Here is a 22,184-nt window from a genome sequence, read left to right as displayed (position 1 = left end):
ACCCATATGGCAGGAGAGGCATTGCTGTCCGAGTTAACTCGGATGGTCATTTTAGAAGCACTAGATGCAAACATAAATTCTTTTTATGTGACGCATTTGAGTTTAGTTACTATACCTGTGGTCTTGCCATCTATGATTGTCTTCATGAATGCAAATGGGGCGGCTTTAATGTTACTAATAAAAATATTAAAAACAAAAAAAAAGCTGCCATAAAACTCAGTTGCTTTTCTGCCCTTGGAAACGTTCCCACATATTCATTAGCTTTGTAAAACAGTGCTTTGTTTAAGAAGAGAGCCCAGCCAGCCAGCACGTGCAGTATGCAAAGATGATGTATCTTGTCAATATAATTTAGTGCACTATTTCGGTGTAATTTTATCAGGCCAGTACAGCTGCATATGATAATCACTTCACTAAATCTTTACTGCTTAATGCAGAGGAAGCGAGAATTGTTCTTGTGCTACAGCCCAGCACCTACCCAGGCACAAATCCTTGTGCACAGTCACCTTCTTGAAGCAGGAGGAAAACACTGCTGGTCAGGAGGCTCCTGGCTCTGCTGCGTGCTTAGGATATAAGCACACCGGGGAGGCCGTGCAGCAGGACAGCCGCTTCACTGCGGGCACCCACGGCCCCATCCCTGCAGCTGCCATTGGTGCGGAGAAGCAGGAAGGAGCCGTGGCTGATTTGCTGAAATTTAATGTCACACCTTCCCTTTCTTCTCCATCCCCATGAGTCCACGAAGCACAGTTTGCTAGGAAACGTTAACCACAAAGGGAAGCTTTCACTCGACAAAGAAGGCATTTTCACGTCAGATTATGGATTGGCAGTGGTAATCTGATGAGGGCTTCTGTGCAGTGACCCAAATAAAAGGTGATGTAGCACATTTGCCATCCAGAGTCAGCATTTACCATCTTGAGGGAACGTGTATGTGAAGTTTTGAATCTAAGTGGAAATAGGTATATACCTGTGGATTTGTGCCGTGGTTGGGGACTTTGATCCAGAGAGGCTTTGGTGGGGAGAAGCTGTGAAAGGAGATGCTTAATGTGCATCCAGAGGAGGAGCATGTGGGTGCTGTGAAGGACCAAGATGAAGGACTGGGTATCTCTGCTGTGCTGACAGTGCCATGTGCCAGTATGGCCAAGCTGATCTCTTAGCTGGCTGATCCAAGTGCTTCTCCCATGCTCTGTGCCTCCTTTGCACTACATTGCTTGTCTGCAACCAGTGAATGCATGGAGGTATCTCAGACTCAAACAAATAGAACAAAGCAAAACAACAAAAAAAAAAAAAAAAAAGAGAAAGAAAATCCCACCACCTCTCCCCCCCCCCCCCCCCCCCCATAAATAAATAACAATAAATAACACATACACAAAAAAAATGTCAAGGGTGTGTTTTCTGTTGGTTGTTGAGCTCCACAACCAGCTCACTGTCCTTCAGATGAACATCTGTGCTGGCAAAAAATGAGGTCAGGGGCATGCCTGCTGGGGAAAGCAGAGAGGGGAAGAGTTACAGGATCCTACCCTGTCAGCAGCAGGTGCAATGGGGCACCTGAATACCTGCTTACCATCTTTTTCCTTGCCCAAGAAATGCTGTGGGGAAAAAAAATGCTTTAATCTAAATAAATGTAAATATCCATTTATTGTTTAGCAAGGGAGCAGAGAGGATATTGGGTATATGTATCAGTATTTAAAAATATGGCTCAGCAACATATGGATCATTGGGCAGCTGCCTAAGCTTTGAGACCTTGAGCTTCATGGCTGCTAGGGTCACCATACAACTTCCAAACTTCCCTGCATCGGGGGCAGACGGGGGCGAGTAAAATAAATAATAAATAAAAAGCCTTCCCTGAGTGTATTGGCAGCATCACAGAGAACACATTGGTGAGTGCACGAACTACTTCAGTGAGCTGAATGAGAAGCACAGCGCCCAGCTGTAGAGCAGGTAGCTGCATCATTCTGTAAACCCTTGATCTTGGTCTTCTGCTGTTTGCAGTGCTGCTTGTATGTTCTCCTAAATGACTGCTAATGACTGCTGCAAAGCCAACTGCAGTCTGCACTTAAGTGTGAATGATTCTGACTGCTGCCTCCAGCCTGCTTTTTGGGGTTTTACTTTACCATGTCAGGATAAGAAAGATCTTGATTGCAATGATGGGTCAGAGGAGATGGGGGTTGCTGGATCTCTGTGGCCCTCTGGAACGTGAGTCTCACTCAGACAGGGCTTTTTCCTTCCTTTTGAATAGATTTCTTTGAGCAAACACCTCTGCAGTCCTTTGTTTATTAAGCAAATATATTATGGTCCCGATCTTGCAAATCGAGCATTTCACATTCTAACCCTGCCCTTTCGCATTTTTTGTTTTCGTGTTTTTTTTCATGCTCATTTATGTATATCACAAATTTGGAAGACCAGACTCTGCAACCATTGCCACTGATGCTTTGTTGTTGTTGTTGTGGAAGGGAGTCATTTTCTGTTGTGCCTCAACTTTTCATTTTTGACAAGGTGCTGATCTGCACCTCAACATGTCTTTAAGCCTTGTTTAAACTATAAAAATAGTGCCAGTGTGGTGTACTTGATTAAAGTGCAAGCGAGCCCAAATAGCATTTAGTAAACTGAACTTAGAAAATATCTTAATTTAACAGTAGTAAAAATACCAGTATCATGTGAACTGTGCCTATAATAAGGTAAAGATGCACAATTTCTGTGTATGTCTTCTTCCATAATAGGACACTGCAGTATAAATCACGGTTTATCTGAGGGAGTTTACCGCATTTTCATGGGGATGGGTGGTGAGCTATTCACATTGGCTATGGGACTTTGGGGCAAAAACGAGCATATGGTGGTAGAGCTGTGTTTACTGAAGTGTCTCTGTAATTATTCTTTTCACCATGATTAATACTGTCCTCTCTAGCAGAGATGCATGTTTTAATGGCATTCCTGTCCTTTAGACAAAGGTAAGTCAAATTTGCTAGGTCTGTATGACTCCATTTTGCCTGTGTCTACTCTTTGTTCTGGGAAGGCTTGTTAACAGAGCAGTGCTGTCACAACCTCAGAAACATAGAGCATAATTCTCAGCCGCTTCACTGAATGGATGTGGGTTTTAAACTGTAGCAGCTGCTGTGTGGCATCAGAGGGAAAGTCCCTCTGGAGTACAGTCATGTCTCCAAGAGGGACTGCAAGCAAATGCCTCAGGAGGACAGTAACCGGGCTAAAGTGCTTGTTGTACCTCTCCTTAATGCTTTCCCACTTCTTTCAGCCATTTGGACTTGGAACAACCTAAGCTGGATGCGTTTGTTTTTAATTTAGTAACACACAGTGGATTTCTCTTCCCTGAACTTGTCGTCAAACAAGTGCCACCAGCTTTTAGGTTTTGTAGTTGTCTTTGGCAAGCTCATCTAATCATCGCATGGGGAGAGCTGTCTTGCTTTCTTCTGGTCCTTGCATCTCACAGTTTCACTTCATATCCGCTAACTGCTGCACTGATGGGATGAGTGAATAGCTTGTCCTGTGGTTCTGTGCACATCTGTTACATCCCCTCAGTCATCTTTTCCCACAGAAAGGCGTTCTAACTTCTCCATGTTTAGAGGCTCTGTGCTTTTGGCTGCTCTTGAAGTTCTTACCCCCCAAAAAATCATGAAAAGTCATTAAATGACCTGTATTTTGCTATCTTCAGTGTGAAAAACTCTGCCTTGAAGGGACAAGAGAAGGTTGCTGCTGTCCTCTAATGACAGCAACATTTTCCTGGTGATTGCAAGCTTCTGTGCTTCGCTAACACAGGAGCTTTGGCAGTTCTCTTTGTTCTTAGAAAAGATCTCTGCTCTCCCAACGTTTTCCTTCCCTGGTCAGTACCAGAGGAAGGAGAGCGTGACAAGTAAGGAGAAACAGGGTGTGCTTTGTCACCGTGGCAGGACCACTGCAAAGGACACCAGGTGGACGCAGCAAGCACTTACAAGTAGAATGGCAAGGAGGCTTCTGGAAGCTTTCAGGCTGAAAAACCACCGCAGCCTGGGGTTCAGGCTGGGCCTCAAAGGAAGGTGGGCACAGCAGCGTGGCATTTGCTGCAGTCATTGCTGAGCAGCATTGCTGAGCTTCAAAAGAAACCCAAACCTGTTGTCAGTGCTCCTCGTTTCATCTGTATGCATGTCTCACATGTGCTACTTGCTTATAACACTGTTCCTCTGATATTTTTTATATTTATTGCTGGACACAGTCTTGTTAGTACAATCTAATTAATCTGAGTGTGACCCTTCTCTCTTTTCTACCTAGTGGGATATTGTTTCTATTAAGCAGAGCAATAGAATGAGCATTGTTCAGCTGACTCATGTGAAAAGAGAAAATAGCATTTAGTAAATTAAGCAGCTCTTCCCACTTGCTGTTTATATGCTCTGTAATGTGATCTATGAGAATGGGGATGCTTTGATTTAAAAACATTTGCCTCAAACCTCCTATGGGATTTGAATTTACTTGCATCGTGAAAATGCAGATCACAAATTGTGGTGTAGGCAAGTACCCGGTGGGTGCTGGGTGTGTATATTAGCCATTCCATCATATCTGTGCTCTGCAAGGAGATGACCCCTTTCAAAAGCAATCAGGAATAGTATAATTAAAGCTTGCTTCTGATTTGAGCATTTATTCAAACTGCCATGCCTCAGAGGACCTTGTGGCGGAACTGCATGCAGGGTCTGTGCTGCACTATTGACTTAAATATTTAATAACCTTTCCTGTTTGAGATCCTTTAAAGCTATGCAGAAAGGTTCATGTCTGTGTGAATTTCTAGCTAGGTTTTGTTTTATTCTTTTCAGTTTGGATGCCTGGAGGGCAGCTTGTGCTAGGGCAGCATGAAATATTGATCACGAAACAGTTCAGGCTAGTGCGAAGGAGGCCCAGTGGGAGGAGGTGTGCTGTGTTAGAGCAAGCATGAAATAGTTTTCCAAGGTTTAGTTAGTTGCAACACTGCTCCAAAATATAGCATCAGTGTTTAATTTAGACGAGCTTGGCTTAGTTTCTGAATTCTGGGCATTTATTTGCTTGCTTGTGTGTTTAGATTGCATGCTGTGTGTTTTTTTTCCTATATTTGCAGAGATGGCAGTGCCTAGGTCAAATCTAGATTATCCTTTTTTCCATGGAAGAAATATAAGTGAAGCATTCTCAGCATGCTGGACCCACCCTGTCTGGTCTGATAGTTTTCCCTGTGTTCTGCATGGCCTATTTAATTGTTTTCCTTTTTTTTTTTTTTTAATGGAAAATTCTGAGCCTGGAAGCAGTCTGCAATCTGCAGATGAGCCTATGATACTTGGTTTGATGCATCATTTTTTCTGTTAAGATGATGGTCTTAATCTGTAGTAGCTTTATTTAATCTTGGAAACTTTGGTGTAAATGCACAGAGTTTATAAGCTGCTTTTAAAGGTATGTCTAGATCTCCTTTTTCATTCATTTGAATTTTAATTTATTAAATTTTAATCAAAACCATGTGAATTAAACATACTTCAGAAATTACTTCAGCACTTCCCATAAGATAAGATACAACTCTTGGTTTGGATGAATGCTCAGTTTCTTTTCATGCAAGTCCTACTTTCCAAAGCTACCAAAGGAGCTGCAGCACTGGGAGGAGGGTGATGATGGGATCACCAGGAACCCAGGGCTGTGCAGGAAGATTTCCTGGTCTGGTGTTTTTCATGACCACTGAACACTTCTGCCTCCCTGGTTGTAACTGAAAGGGTGTAAGGGACTGTGGCAAAGGAAAGCAGCAAGGAACTGGGAGGAGCTGTTGACTCTTTGAGGGTGGAAAGGCCTTGCAGAGAGATCTGGACAGATTGGAGTGCTGGGCAATTACCAGCAATGTGAAGTATAACAAGAGTAAGTGCCAGGTCCTACTCCTGGGACGGGGCAGCCCTGGCTATACGTACAGACTGGGCAATGAGATGCTGGAGAGCAGCCCCACAGAGAGGGATCTGGGGGTTATGGTTCGTAGCAAGTTTAATATGAGCCAGCAGTGTGCCCTAGCAGCCTGGAGGGCTAACCATATCCTGGGGTGCATCAAGCACAGCATTGCTAGTTGGTCGAGGGAGGTGATTGTCCCGCTCTACTCTGCGCTGGTGCGGCCTCACCTCGAGTACTGTGTGCAGTTCTGGGCACCACAGTACAAGAAGGACATGAAACTGTTGGAGAGTGTCCAGAGAAAGGCTACTAAGATGGGGAAGGGCCTAGAGGGGAAGATGTACAAGGAGCGGCTGAGGTCACTTGGCCTGTTCAGCCTGCAGAAGAGGAGGCTGAGGGGAGACCTCATTGCAGTCTACGGCTTCCTCATGAGGGAGAGTGGAGGGGCAGGCACCGATCTATTCTCTTTAGTGACCAGCAATTGGATCCGAGGGAATGGTGTCAAGCTGTGGCAGGGGAGGTTCAGGCTGGATATCAAGAAGAGGTTCTTCACCAAGAGGGTTGTTAAGCACTGGAACAAGCTCCCCGGGAATGTAGTCATGGCACCAAGCTTGTTGGAGTTTAAGAAGCATTTGGACTGTGCTCTTAGTCATATGGTCGGAATTTTTGGGTAGACCTGTGTGGTGCCAGGAGTTGACTCGATGATCCTTGTGGGTCCCTTCCAAACCGGGATATTCTATGATTCATTTCACTGGAAGCAGCCTCAGAAATAAATACCCTTTAATGTTCAGGAATTCTGATGGAATTTCTTGTGTCGTTCAGACTTTATTTTCCAGCCTCCTAGGCTATAGTTATAATTTCACTATCCCTATTCATTTGTCTTTGCCTGGCCTTTAGGAGGACCAGCATAGATGGCAGAGACAGTGAAAGAGAAGTGAAGGGTGGGGAGTGGTTGGGTGAAGGTGTAGGGAAGGGCGAGTTTAGATATTCTTTTCCTTTCCATTTTGGAGCCAACACTGACTGCTGGTTAGTCCCCTTCCTGTACCCAACTTCTGCCTTGTCTCTTTGGACACCTCTGCTTATAGAGGATAATCTCTTTCCTGCCCAATTGCTCTTGCTTGTTCACTAGGCACTGCGCTAATCGACAACAAAATTGATTTCTTTTGGGTCTGCTATTCAGTTTCTCACTTTGAAAACTGTCATCAGCCTTTTCCGTGAGCCTGGCTTCCTGTGGGTTTGTCCCATACTGCTGACATCCCACCGTGATGACAATCACAGTTTTCTTTTTGTGATCACTGCCAGTACTCTCCCTTCCTCCTCACCATATCATCCACTCCATCCCTCTTGTCCTTCACACATCTCCACCATCCTCTGCCCCCTGAAATACTGCCAGATCCTTCTCGTGTCCTCTACCAGTTTGGCTTGATATGCAATCTCATGTGGTTGTGCCTGGCTAGGAGCTTTGCGTGTACTGGTTGGGATTTGGAGATTGGACAAAGCAGATGGCTCTTGAGCTTGTTCTGAAGCATTTCCAACAATGTCACTCTAATTTGAGGCTCCCTCTACCCTGCTGTTGATTTTTCCTGAAAGATGTATGGACTTGACTCTTTTGGTCTCCTGTTCCTCTGTCAGATTTGGCTGAAGCTGGCTAGAGAGTCAGAAGACAGCAGGGCAATCCCAGGTCAGCCAGGGACAGGGTGATCTTTAGTCTCCTTTTTAGGAAGCCAGGTTAACAAGAAGTTAAAGACAAAAGTGGCAAAGTATCATTTTATTCTTGCCTGTAGGAGGGATGATACTGCACACTGTGATTCTCAGACTTGGTTACCCTATCCTTGGTTACCCTACCCTATCCTTGCAAGATTTGCTAAACACAAGTGCTGAAAACACCTGCTTGCTGGTTGCTGGTGTGCAGCTCAAGCTGAGAGCTGTGCACTGGTTGGAAATTTCAGAAAGGTTACGCGTGTCCTTTTTTGAATCCTTTCTGTAGCACATATGAATATGACTTGGACAATATCTTGGGTACAGAAGGCTGGAAAGAAAGAAGCTGAATCCTGGATGCACAGATCTTTCTGTTGTGTTGTTGGCACCTTGATCCACATATTTGGCCATCACTTTACCATTGTCCTCCAGCATGTAACAGAAATACAGCGTTCACAACATGAGAATCTGTGCATAATATCTATCAAATGGCATGATAAACGTAGCCCTGGAAAATTGATTGATTTATTTATTTTTAAAATTTACAGTGCTTAATGCTTTCGAGTAATGAACTGGAGGGAAGAGAGAAAAGAATTGAGATGGTACAGTGTGTTGTTATTCCAGCCTCAGGAGAGTATGTGCTAGTAGGAAGCACTCCAGCACTCTGGTTGGATTTGCACATGGTTTGACCCATTGCTCACAATGACACAATGCTGAGCACACAAAGTGGCTGCTGAACAAGGACTTTGCTTCTATGGCCTGCTTGCAGGTTTGAAGGGTCTGTGTTTCTGGAAGAGACCACTTAGGCCATCAGGCACTCTGCTTGTGTTGGCAGTTCAGCATTACTGATGGGCTGCCTTAAGCAGAAATGAGCCCGGTGGTTAAAAGAAAAATGCCAAGCCAGAAAAGCAATTTTATTTATATATATAATGTATTCTGTATCTCATTTCCTGGAAGAAGTTTGTTCCTTTCTTTGGCTTTCTCTGTATTTTTGGGAGGTGCTGCCATTGTGGCTATTAGGAAGGTCCTTACTAGGAGTGAGGTTTTCCAGTTATGACAACTTGATTTGAGGACATGCTTTTCATTAATAGTTTACTGTTTGCGTGTAGCCAAGGGGCATGCCTCGGCTGGATAATTGGATTTGGAAGGCTAGTGTTTGTAGCAATTGTGACACTTCTTGCTGTGAAGCCAATTTCTGGAGCGATGCAGCTGATACAACATCGGGGCAATCTGTTACAGTGCCTTTGTTCCACGGATGTCTGGCTGGTGTGAAAAATAACCACAGCAAGAGAGTCTTTCCTCAAGAGCATGCCTACCTCAGCACAAGGAAGCAAAATTAAGACATTGTTCTGTATCTAAAACCAAATCAAAATGTTTTGGAGAAAAAAATGACAGAAGTAGAACTCTGCAAAGTCTTCACCAGCTTATGCAAATTTACATTTTATGTTCTTTTCTTGTGATCCTTTATGAAGTTCAGAAGGCTGATTAGCTGTGACCCAGAACCCATTGTTTCTCATTTCTACTCTTATGAACTTAAAAATTAAGAAGTTGTTGGTTGTTGTTTTTTCCAGTTTATCTTCTCTGCTGCCTGTATATACTTTGAAGGAACATTTTGTGACACTTTAGTCTATACTTAAATGCCTCTAACAATTTAAAAAAAAAAAAGGAAATGTTATTTTAATGCTCCTTAGTTGTTCAGTTATTTTATCCTAGTTGCTGATTCTGTCAAATTCATGCCATTTCTGAATCTGATACGTGCTCAGCCATGGAAATCCTAGTCTTAAATCAGCCTTTGATGCTTTGGGTAAAATGCAGGCCCCGTGCAAGTCAGTTTGAACTTGTGGCTCCAGGAAGCCCTGAGCTTCTCAGGATCTCTGATGCTTTTTAAATAGTAATATTCTTTTTTTGTGATATTCAAGCTGTGTAGAACAAAAACTACAATTTTAATTGTACACTAAAAGGGACTATTAAGAACAACATATTTTATGCAGAGGATGCTGCTTTCCCTCACTCTGTCTAATGATTTCAAAGCATAAATAAGGAAAATATTAGGTACTGTTTTGCCACTCTCCTATATGCACACAGTGTTGAGATTTTCAGTACCAGTCCACACTGTTCATTGTTGAACTTGCTCTTTGTCTTACTGCCAGATTTATTTGGCTGGTCAATAAAACATTGTGCTGTTTTTCCTTGTTTTTTATTTATTTATTTATTTATTTATTTATTTTTTATTTTTTTTTATTTTTTTTTGCTGTTGTGACAGGGACTGATTTTTGTGCTTCCTGCTCTTACCTCTCCTTTTGCTCTCCTGTGTCACGCATCGCCTTCCCAGCTCTTCACCTTGAGCACTGAAATGATGCCCACGTCTTCCTTAGGCTCCTAGCACTGGCTGGTGTCTGGGGTCTGATAAGGAGTGTGGTGCCTTGGGTCACCTTATATGTGTTGACTTGTTCTGTTCATTGCATGCTTCATTTTCTTCAGTCCAGTTCTTTCCAGTGTTGAAGGTTACACACTTGCAGTTGGTTTGACGCACTAAAATGCAAGGGGTGGAATGTCTCAGCGTTACCATCGGATGTTTGGGCACTGTTATGTAGGGTCTTGACTCAGTTTTCATGTGCTGGAAACAAATATGCTTCAGAGAGCATCAAATGCACCAGTGAGGGAGTGGGTGCTAAATCGACTTTCCAGGCTGTGCCAGAGCCATGAGGATCTGTCGTACCTGTTGTGAAGACAGATCCTATGCAAGGGCAGTGAGGCCAGAGCAGAATGAGGAGGGGCTACTCTGGAAGAGGTTGGAATAAGAGTCCTCTGCTTTTAAGGATTTGGACCCCAGAGTTTCTACTTCCTCTTTGAATTGTGAACATACAGAGAAGAGCCCCCCTCATGTCTGCTTTACCTCTTGCTACATTTGTTTTTTCTCAGCCAAATTTCAGGATTATCAGTAAAGCTGTCAAGAGAACCTTTGACATCAGCTTCATAAAGAGAATATCATGTTGCAAATTGCCTCAGGTAATTAATTATTTCTTCTTTAAATAGAAGGCTTGATATGCATCAATGGTGCTATGGGATGTTTCTCAAGAGAGAAATAAATGCTCCAGCAGGGCCCATAGTGAGTAGTGAAGCACTCTTCGTATGCAGGAGGCTCATTATCCTTCCAGTTTAATTCTACAAGGAAACAAAAATACAACCTTCATCGTGGTGGATTATATTAGAAGCAAAGTACAGCTGTTCACGAATTCCTCAGGGATGTGCACGTGAGCTTGGCAGCACTTGGGTGAATACACATTTCTCTGGTTACAGGGTAAAACCAACACAGCCCGCCCAGCCTGGCAGAGCAAGTGGAGTCTTTGAGCCAAGCGGGCTAGGAGTCGGTAACAAGATACAGTCATGGTACCCACCTCGCAGTGTGCCTCTACCTGGCAGGTCCAAAGGAGAAGTCCAGACCATGGCACGTTTTCTGCTTGCAGTGCTCTCCAGGCCAGGGCAATGCGTGTAGTAGTGCTGGCAGACTTGGGCTCCACGTTTGGGAGCAAACATGGCAGCGACTTTGGAAGTGAGCTTTGGAGGATGTTACTTATGTTGGAGAATTGCTTGCTTTTCAGTACACAGCTGGTCTCCCAAACTATTTTCAAAACAATCTTTCCCATTCTAGCATTTAATCAGAGTTAGAATTGTTTCTAAGTAGGCAGGTAAGCACAGTGTCCGTTTTGTGATGTTTTTCTAATTGGGTCCTATTGGCATAGAAGAGTCCCTTTCAAATTTGTGATTTTATGTATCTATGGATTTTAGCAGTATAGAAGAGTAAAGAGAGAAATGTATCCTTTTTATTGCTAAAACTGTCTTCTCCACTGACTCTTAGGTTTGGAGGGGCACTTTGGCTCGTCTTCGCTATAAGAGGACGAAGGCTGCCCTGACGATACTCAAGTATTACCGCCGCTACAAAGTGAAGGCCTACATCCATGAAGTTGCCCAACGCTTTCGCAATGTGAGGTCAATGAAGGATTATGGCAAGCATGTGCAATGGCCCACTCCACCAAAAGTGCTGCACCGATTTGAAGAGGCACTCCAGATGATTTACCATAGGTACTAATAAAACTTTCTGTGTTTTTAGTCTAACCCAAAGGACTGAACAATTACTACTTGTTCCATAAAAGCTGGAAAAATGAGTAGAGAACATGAACTGGGAATCAAAGATGAAGGTATTAGTGGCTTCTGGTACTCTTGACCATGCAAATAATTATTCTGTTTCAGAGATTTACTCAGGATGGACATTGTGTTTCCTTCCTCAGCTCCTCTCTTGGCCTTTCTGATCAGTTTTGAAAGAAAAGAGCAGCTGGTGTTAGGCTGGGGGAAAGAGAAAAGGAATCTTCTGGACTCCATCAAAACTTCTATAAGTCATTTTTTCTGCAATAGATTAAGTAGTGTTTCACTGTTCACTGTATGCAGAAAAGGTGTTTTATACATTTATTAGAAGTGTCTGATACCTAAAACCTTTTTCCTCTGGCAAGTCTGGTATTGTAGACAAGAGGGGTATAAAGCAGTTACAATTCCAGTTTGAAAAACGGTAACTTCTGAAAGTCAGTGAACAAGAGAACTGTTGGCAATATGGGACATCTAGAGATCTCTAGATGAGCCAACTGCTTGATGCAGTGTTACCACCAGCACCAGATCAGGTCAGCTTTTTTTTTTTTTTTTTTTTTTTTCTCGGATGTCTCTTGAAAACCATCCACAACCTATCTGGGTAGGCATCCTGCTTTCTGAATAAGCTCAGTTATTATAACCACAAAATTTTAGTTATTAAAATTTTTCACAGCCATAGTCTTAGGGATCTGGTGTTGCTAAAGGCTGGAATATGGTGTAGAGTAATTGCTGCTCTGTCCTGTACTGTCCTGTTTCATATTACAGTTGGTTAGGTTTCAATCGTAGGGCCAAATTCAGTTATTAAAGGAGAATGATGTTGTAAACAAGCCAAAAAAAAAAATGGCTTGCAAAAACTTTATTGCACACAGATGTGCTGGTAGTTTACTTCTGGGCACTAGAGGGAGGGAGGGGAAAGTGTACCAGCAAAAGTTGTCAGGAATCAAAGGTGCTATGTCACCTAAAGCTGGAAACCTAAGTATTGTATGAAGGGATGCAATGGAAGGACTTCTTTTTTTTCCTTGCCATTTGTAGTCTAGGCTTGCCCGTGTTTGCTGACCTGACAAAATTAGTGCTCATAGTGCATGGTACAGACTGTGGACCTGACTCAGGCTTTCTGTGGCAGGTGGAGAGGAGGTGAACTCATCCGGAGCATCCCACCAAAAGACCTACCTCAACTGAGGGCAAAGGTTGCTGCCATGGAAGTGCTGAAGGGTCACAGAGCTGATCTTGGCCTACAAAGAGCATGGGAGGGGAATTACATCGCACTGGTGAGTCCAAGTGAAGTAATCGATGCAAATAGAAGGGGACTGCTGCAATGGCTATGGCTCAGAACACTAAAAGGGTAGAAATTTGATATTAAATTTTAAAAAGTGGGTATTGGTTTCTTGGGAGGGAGAGTACTTTCACGTTTTCTCTGTGGGTTTCATATGGTCTTTGATTTCTACTGTACTGCAAGTTAAATTTTACAAAGCCTAGTTTGAGTGAGTGTCCCAAACAACATTAAATGATACTGAGTAGTGCCATTAGCTGACACTTCAAATTCCCAAGCCTAGGAAAGACAGAAAGCAGAAATTCTAGATAAAATGGGATGCTAAGAAATAGCATTAAATGAAAAGGAACGAAAAAATTCTCTCTAGGCAAGTTGCAATGCTTCTTTTACTCCATCCTTCCTTCAAGTATTTTGTTTTGTTAAGGTTTTCTCAGAAAGCACATAAAACTCCAGATGCTCCCCTGCTCTTCAGTGAGGCAGGGACTGGCTGAAGCCTTTAGACTCGGTGGTGCAGCTGTGGTTCTGCCAGGCCTGGCATGACGTAATGCAATTACTTTCTTTAGTAAGCAAGAAGAATTGTGTGCCTGTGTTTGCTCTTTCAGAGACCAGATAACCCTCAGACCACTGGCTCCTTCATCCCTGTTGCCACTGAGCTGAAACGGAAAGACAAGTACATGAACGTCCTCTTCTCGTGTCACGTCCGCAAGGTAACCGGCATGTGTGTGGTCTGCAGACACATGATCTGGGTGGGGAAAATTCTTGCAGCTAAAATTTTGTGAAGCAAAGGGTGAGGAGAGGTAATGCTGGAGATATTTCAACAGGTGGCAGTTGAAAGCAGTCCTATTTTAAGGAATAGTATAAGTGATTTTTGATGGATACGTAATTCTGAACCTATTGCACCAAAGGATGATTTTTCTGAGGGGCTTCTCTGACCTCTTCATTTCAGAGGAATTAATAAATTCTGTGTAACTGGCTTGGGTCTGACTTTTTCCATAGCAGAAAGTTAGTTCTTTTTTGTTTCCTTAAATTGATTGAAAGGTTTTAAAAACTAATTAGAATAATGTACTTGCATAATTTTTTTTATGGATAGTTTAGAGTGATCTATATTATTCTGTTTTTAAATGTCTGTCAGGGTAAGATACTTTGACTTTTACAAAGACATTCAATGGCAGGGCTACTGATATTCAAGTGTTTTTCAGGAGCTTTATGTTTGTATACGCTTTTTATTTCCAAAAATGTGCTTTTGTAGTCGGTCTTCACTTGCCAGAAGTAGAGCATGTGTGTGATCGTTATCATTCTGCAGATATTATGTTTAACAGTAAAACAAAATTAATTTTGCAGTGAGAAATCTCACTTTATAACAAAACTTCTTTGCAAGTGGTAGTGATTTATATTATTTATACAACAGTAAGTGATTTCTGTATATAAAAATAGAAATCTCTTATTGCTAAAACTATTTCAGTGGAGTAGTCCATTGCTTTTAACATGTTCACTTTAAGAGTGTGGTTTGCTGATTAAATGAGTGGTTTGAGTGATATTGGTTTATGCTGTTAGGATTAAAGGAGGATTGGGTGAGTCTGAATCTGAACCTCATCTTTACAATCTTGGCAGCAGTTTGAAAAGTTTGGCTTTTTTCACCTTAGGCTGAAAACAAAGGAATTCTTATTGTAATTCATTTAATAAACTAGAACAAAAATATTGCTGTTTCTAGCTAAACTGGAATAATTGTAAAAATACAATATTAAGTTCTTAACAAAGTGACTGTAGGAGTTGTCATTTTGAATAAGAATGGAGAGACGGTGAGGGGAATTATTTGGTGTGTGTATAATATTAAACTCCCACAGTGGGTATACATATATTGCTCACTGTTATGCAACTTCTAATCTTTTAAATCCTTCTGTTTCTCTCACTTGCTCCTTATTCAGCTTTAAAGGACAATATCCTGCACGGGAATAGGTAAAAGCAAATTTTTGAAACACAAATCCATACCTTATTCTGTTCAGTAATTGCAAGCACAGAACTCTTACCTTTAGGCAAGCATCTGAGCAGTTCCTTTCTGCTTATGGTGCATGAAGAAATCTTTGAGAATGCAAACAGACCTTGTTTCTATACTTCCTTTTACTGTGTTTACCTTGTTAGAAAAATGCATTTTCTGCCTGGGTTTGTTGCATTGGTGTCCTACCGCTTTATTGATAATAAAAGCAGGCTGGAGACAGAGAAGATGTTGCCTATCATAAAGTAGGTTTCTACCTGAAATTTCAGTGCTTGCAGAGGTGAAGAAAGCTTTAGCTTATCATGGGTGCTTTAAAAAAAAGGTAGCTCAGTTGAAATAGGGAAATGCCACAGAGACTGCGAGGTTATAGACTTGCAGTCTTGAGGTTTTTAAATTATCTTGCAACTTTTTTGATTCGTTTAAAGGTTAAATCGTTGGTCACTCTCATATATCAGAGAGGTCAGGCTTCATCCTTCCTTTGCCTGGTTAGTTCGGGACATCTTTGCCTGGCTTTTGAAGTCATCAGCAGTGGAAGCACACACAAACATGGCAGGAGGCTACATATGGCTCAGGTAGGACAGGTGCCAGCAGAGGATGGCAGCTGGCAGGCACATGGGAATGGCTGCTCCTCCAAACCCAGCTGTGCCTGAGTCTTCAAAGTCATTAATGCTTTTCTGGTCTTCATCCTTAAAGATCTGTCTTAGAAAAAATAGCTAAATGTAGTGATACAATGGCCTTGAAGAAACTGGTAGGAGGCACCTCTTCTCAAACAAATGGATAAAATCACTCCAGCATTACTGTTGAAGACAAGCCCGCATCTAGGATCTTTAATGATGTATGTAAGCCTGGCAATTTCAGTACATCTCTGTGTTTAAACTCAAAAGCAAATGACCCCTTTCAAATCCATGCTTGGATGTAACAACTTTTTGAGTGAACTGCTTGTCTTCCCTCATATGAACAAGAAATGTCCAAGTAAACCTGAAGTGAACAAAGGAGAGAAACAAACAATCATGAACTTTGAAAGCTAACAAGACAAAGATTTGACATTTCAAGATTTATCATTTTACTTTCCAACCAATGCACTTCTTTACAGAGTCTGAACCTCAGATTTGCAGACTAAGCAAGAGTGAAAATTGCTGTAAAGCCTGTAAGCAACTTCATTCTTTGACTAGACGAACACAGTCTTTTCCCTGAAAACAGTGCTAGCCTGTCTTTCACTGTGTCACATAAAAGAATTTACATTTTGAGCTGTATTTTTAAAACTAAGGTGCTTTTTGTCAAAAATACAAAAAAGCTTCTTTTAAAAAATAGAAAAAAAAACTACAATACAAAATACTTAAAAAAAAAAAAAAATACAAAAGCTTCTTTACCCAAAAAGTACTGTAGTCAGTGCTATTGGGCAGGGATAATTTCTTTTTTAAAAAAAAATAATAAAATAATTAAATAATTAAAAAAAAAAACAAAAAACATTAAATTCCTTCTTGTTAGCTTTATCCTCTTTTAAATTGCCCATGTAATACCACATTACTTGCACAAGTATGGCATTTAATGTTAGCACGTACAAGCTGTATTGATGGTCTGAACATTTGAAAGGGAGGTATTTTCACTGCAGTGAAGTTTGTCAAATTTCTTATGCTAAACCTGGTTTGTTGTGGATTTGCAAACTGACTGTTATTGTTTGTTTCTCAGCTGAAACTTGGCTCTCACAAGCTTTAGCAAGGGACTGAAAAATGTGTTAAAAAAAGGAAAATGTGATTACTTATTAGGTGATTTCATTGCTTTGCTTAAATAATGCTCTTCAACAAAGCATCAGTCCACAGAACAGGATTACTCAAGTTCATTGGTTGTGTATTATCATGATTCAGTTTACTTGGGGATTTTTGAGCAAAATGTGCTGTTTCTGCTGGTCCTTGTGTCAGGCAGAAAGGTGTTACTGTAACAAGAGCACTGAGTCGAGATAAATGTTTTATTTTTGGACCCACATTAGACTTCCTTTACGCCTTTGAATAAGGTGCCATACCTTCCTTCCACCATGCGTAAAGCAGTTCTTGTCTTTCAACAGCAATATTAGGTGTCTGATCCTTAATTTTTTCAGATAATTGCAGTCTGATGCACTTCTTTCTTTGAAAATAAATGACATAAAGAGGATAAGTAATGGGCAAATTGAACAGACACAAGTCTGGAGTCCATGTATGTAAAAAAGTTTACATATAGAACATATCTGCTGTGGATTGTAAGATATTTGCTAACCGTTAACTTCTTTGAAACAGATTTTTTTTTTTTTTTGATTGACATTGCTGTAGTGAAGTCAAGAAAGTAATAGCAACTTGTAGCAGCCAGGGAGCTGCTCTTGAAGTATTGATAACTGCTGTTAAAGTTTTCTTTATCTTGAGTGTATGGGGTCTTAATTTCAACAGCTTGAGATGAATAATAGCAAGCGAATCTGTTTGGACCGAAGGTTTTGTAGTTCTTTTTATAGAATGCCTGTGAAGAGACTTTGATGTCTCGCTGATGGGATGTGCATGTCTTTGCTTTCTCGCAGTAGGTATAGGTAGAAGCATGTCATTTCGGCCTTTGGAAAAATACATCTTTACGGAGCATTATGATGCTCTTTATTTTTCAGAGGAAATTTTCAAGATTTTTGCCTTGGGAAACCAAATGCATATTTCATGCACACCACCAGATTTTGTTTTATCACCTAGGAAACAACAATTTCTCCTTTTTTAGAATAAGGCTTTTTTTCCCGTTTTTCTCCCTTTTCATTTGTGGCACTGTGCTCCCTCGAGAGGACCATCTCCAAAGCCTGGTGCCTCTCACCCTGCAGTGGCAGAGACCTGGAAAGTTCATTTGAAGGTTTTTCTGCTATTGGCTGAGGGTTGGACCTTCATTTTTCCCTATAAGCTAGGCAGGAAGCTAAATTAGGACTGATTCACATTGGGATCAACAAAGATATAAATAAAAAAAGCCCAGAGGGTGCAGAGAACACAATGCGAGGAACGGCTGTTCTCTGAGAGGGTATAATCAGTATCTGAGAACATAAGGCCTGTCTCTACTCCTACAAAATCAAAAGAATAGCGGCATTTGCAATTGTGCTGGCATTTCTCTGAATCTCTTCTGTGCATGCTTCCCAATGTGACAGGTTACTTCTAAAAACACAACATGTGTTATTTACATAAATATGCCATAGATGCATGAGGCACCTGAAGCAAAGCAATTGCTTGGAAAGAGCTGAAAAGGACATGAGTTACTCAGCAGCAAGAATTTGCTTCTCATGTGAGATAAGCTGCTGTTCCCCTTTGGTGTGGCTCTTTAACTGTTCAGCTGAATTTATAGTTCAGTGTGAACGCTACAACAGTGGGTAGACCCAAGGAAGAGTCTGAAACACTCTGGTAAAACTGCTGTAGTGTTATATTGCAGAATCAGAACGTGCTTTGAGGGCAAAGACATTTCTTCGCAGAAAGAGTGGTCAGGGATTGGGACGGATTGCCCAGGGAACTGGTTGAGTCACTGTCCCTGGGGGTGTTCAAGGAAAGGTTGGACGTGGTGCTTGGGGACATGGGTTAGTGGGTGACATTGGTGGTTGGGGGTGGCTGGACCAAATGATACTGGAGGTGTTTTCCATTGAAAACATAGAACTTTCATGATTTTACGATTTTAGGGAAGCCTTTGCTTCCCAAGCCATGGAGAGTGGTGTCCAGTGAGCTGCAAATCCCAAGCACAGCTGGCAGAAGCTGCATTGCTCTGCTCAAAGAACCCCACAAGTAGCACCACACACTCCTAACCTTCTTTCTCCATGCCATTTAGTGTTTCATTTTATTTTTTTTTCTCCCATCCATTGCTTCCTAACGTAATTCCAGTTTTTCAGCATCTCTGCTTGTAAGATTTTCCAGGCTCTTACCAATTTTTCTTTACCTTCTCTGAACCATTATGTTCTCCTTTGTCTTCTCCACACCAGTGTGTTACCAGTATCCCAAGTAAGAACCTGGCAACCAGGACATTATTCCCCATGCTTGTCTTTACTGCATATGAACTCCTTCCTTTTTTTCAGCTGCCTCACATGTTTGTGCCAAGTTCTATCCAAAGCTGTCTAAAATCATCTTCAGTTACTTTTTCTGAGTTGGTGTGGTTAATTTAAAGCTGTCATGTAGCTCTTTGATTTGCATTTTTTGCTTTTATCTACTCTGAACTTTGCCACTCTGCTGCCTGTTGGTGGAGCATATTTAAGGTCTCCAGTCTCCTGATTTCACCTAGGAAAATCGTATTTATGTTCATGTGCCTCATCATGTCTCACCCTTGTTTACACTTCTCAGTTGATTAATAAATATCTCTGTGACTGTGATACACTGATAACTCTGGTTTTGCCTTGATGAAAAATATTTTCTACTTTCTGCCCTACTTTCTCACTTCCTTTTGTAAAGACTTTGCTTGGTGACTGTTTAGTACCTAGCCTCTTGGGAGTGGGCCTGTGAAAGTCTAGATTGCATCAAATATTCTCCTTTTGTGTAGTATTTGCTTGACGAATTAATTGTAATGTTAGTGAAACATGTTTCTTCTCTAAAAACCCTGCTTGCTAGAGCCTAAAATCACCAGCAGCCTAGAATAATATTTGAGATGAGCTGCAGGAGGATGGGAGGGATTTAAATGGTCTGTGTATAAAAAGGAGATGTGACTAAAGCCATGATCCCAGGGTATAAAACACTGCTCTGGAGAGAATATAATTTTCTTTTTTGTGGGAATGTGATCTTCCTACTTCTGTTTCTGTAAAAAAAAATCACATCAGCTGTATGAGATATGTAACAGTAGTTGACTAGTGTCAGTCTTCCTGTATTTTCCACAGATCTGATGTTATTGTGAAGGTATGTCAGTTAGTATCTTGTAGCCTTTGAATGAGTGCATTCTTAATAAACAGTTGCACATCTTTACAATAATTTTCCAGAGGTACTTATGGCTTATGTGGCATTTGACAGCATTTTTGGTGATTTAATTTATCAGGGATGCTGTTGCTGGAGACCTGATTGATAGCCTACAATATACATGAAGTCAGAATATCTAGAATTAAGAGAAATGATATAATTACATTTCTTGGTGCTTGGCTGTGTCTATTACTTTACATCATTAGCTGATGCTTAATCAATTTTTTTTTTTTTTTTTTAAACTCTTATGTAGAAACAGGTTGTGTGAACTCGAACAAAATACTGGGACATGGGACTGTGTACTTGACTGTTTTCAACTGCACTTGGTTCTTCCAGAACATCTGTGAGCTCATACATTTCAGTCTTCCCATAGTTATTTTTTACTTTATAAAAAATGTTAAAAATAATTGGTTTAAAAAAAAAAAAGTTTTAGGATTGATCCACGTGAACTAAAACATAAGAATACTATAAGAAAGAGCTTCTTTTCCCTGTGCACTGTCAGTAGAGCTGCTAGTGTTGGCTTTTATTGCCCCTTTCTTCCGAGTGTCTGGTTATGCAAGCAGTCTCCCAGGTGGATAGTGTTTTGAGTACAAACTGAAGTGAGCCATCTTCTTGACTACGCCTAAGATTATTGCATGAGGGTTGGGACACATATGTATAAATAATCTCTGCTGCTGTTGACTGACGATGAGATTACAGGTGGTAATACAGCAGTTTGCCTCAGCAGGCAATTGATGGTTCTTCACTGAATTATAGCTGTATCTATAATTGGTCTTAAATTTACAGCTGTAGAGCCAGCCCAGTGGTGATATTAAGATATTAATGCTTCCCAATGGCAACACTAAGATGCATTTGCTGAACTACTTGAAACTGTCAGAATACTTCAGATACTGTGAAATCTGTGCTCTTGGTAGCGTACAGGCTGATGAGATCAGAGAATGATCGAGGTGGGAACGGACCTCTGGAGTCTGTGGTCCAACCTCCTGCTCAGAGCAGGTCTTCAAGTAGATGAGGTTGCTTAGGCTCTTCATCAGCAGAGCTTTGTAAATCCCCAAGGATGAAGATGGCACAGCCTCTGTGAGCCCTGCACCAGAGCTGCCACTCTTCCAGTGAGATTTTTTCCCATATGTCCCATAGGACTTTCTGCTGCTGCACCTTCTGCCCGTTGCCTATTGTCCTTTAGCCATACTTCTCTGAGAAGTCTAGCTCCATCTCCTCCATACCCTACCTTTGTCAGAGAGTACAGCTATGTAAAGATGAAAATTAAGTTTGTCTCTTTCTGGAGGCCAGCACTGAAGTTGTTTGAAGTACAGTCTGATTTTCCTTGTTTGTCTTGTAGGAGTGAATTAGGAGACCAGAGTCCAGTTCAAAACAACCTGAGAACAGTATAAGGATTTAACAGCAGCAGCAATCTTCCTCAGTGGTCAGTTAACCTTAGAGGTACACATGCCTCTGCATGCTTTCCTGTCAGCATTAGAAGTTTGCTGCTTGTTGTAGCTTTGCTCTCTGTGTTCCCAGAACAGCAGCAGAGAGCATAGCTGGGCAGCAAGCTCAGTTTAAAGAAGTTCTTTTGAGGGACTTGAACTCACTGGTGATACTTAGACATCACTGCCTTGAATGCCATGTCCTTAACAGAATGCAAGGTCAAGTTAAAATACCAGATGAGTGATGTCCATCTCAATAGAAAAATCTGCTACTGACAGCCAGGGTCTGGCACAGCCGAGCTATCTTGTGGCTCACCCTGCGTTCTGCCTGTTCATCATCACCCAGAGCAACACCATGCCTTTCCCTTGCTGTGGTGCTTGTGCAGCCCTTCCCTCACTAATTTCATAAAAAGGGCAGATTTTTGTCAGGTTATGGAGTTGGTAGGGCTGATGGGCACCATAGCTAGCTTGGGGTTTGGGGTTAGACCCCCTGGAAAGGGGAACAGATTTCTTGCTTAGCAAGGGAGAGGCTTGTGTTCAATACCCTTTGCAGCCTGCAGGCATTGCAGCTTGGGTCTTGTGTTTGCCAAGAACTACCCTTGCCTTTCTTCTACCAGGTGGTTGCACCAGGTCCCTGCGTGCAGACCTGGCTCTCCCAGGCTCCTCTTTATTCAGTCTTCAGTTCCTTTTGCAGAGTGGCACAACTTCAGCAGAACTGGAGGAGCATGCCCTTACTTGGCTAACACATCACTAATGGGCAGGGGAAGGATGATTGTCCAGGTTTCCCACTTCTTGGGCTAGTTGCTTGGCTACACTGAGAGCACAAATGTTTTTAAAACATTTTAAAATGTTTTAAAGGGAAATGGGACCTGATCTGATTT

At 41.7% G+C, this 22,184-nt stretch overlaps 1 protein-coding gene across 4 annotated transcripts in view; it reads left to right on the top strand.

The window, feature by feature from the left end:
- MYO1D (myosin ID) overlaps positions 1–22,184 on the top strand; it is a 156,382-nt gene that overhangs the window by 73,075 nt on the left and 61,123 nt on the right. For all 4 annotated transcript variants that reach the window (XM_084496140.1, XM_084496142.1, XM_084496139.1 and 1 more), the window contains exons 17-19: positions 11,423–11,646; positions 12,827–12,971; positions 13,576–13,680. In XM_084496140.1, coding sequence (XP_084352266.1) covers positions 11,423–11,646; positions 12,827–12,971; positions 13,576–13,680 — 474 coding nt within the window. The remainder of the gene's footprint in view (positions 1–11,422; positions 11,647–12,826; positions 12,972–13,575; positions 13,681–22,184) is intronic.

Source organism: Aythya ferina (assembly GCF_964211825.1).
Source record: "Aythya ferina genome assembly, chromosome: 23".
Classification (NCBI taxonomy): domain Eukaryota; kingdom Metazoa; phylum Chordata; class Aves; order Anseriformes; family Anatidae; genus Aythya; species Aythya ferina.
This window is presented reverse-complemented; position numbering and strand designations above follow the sequence as displayed.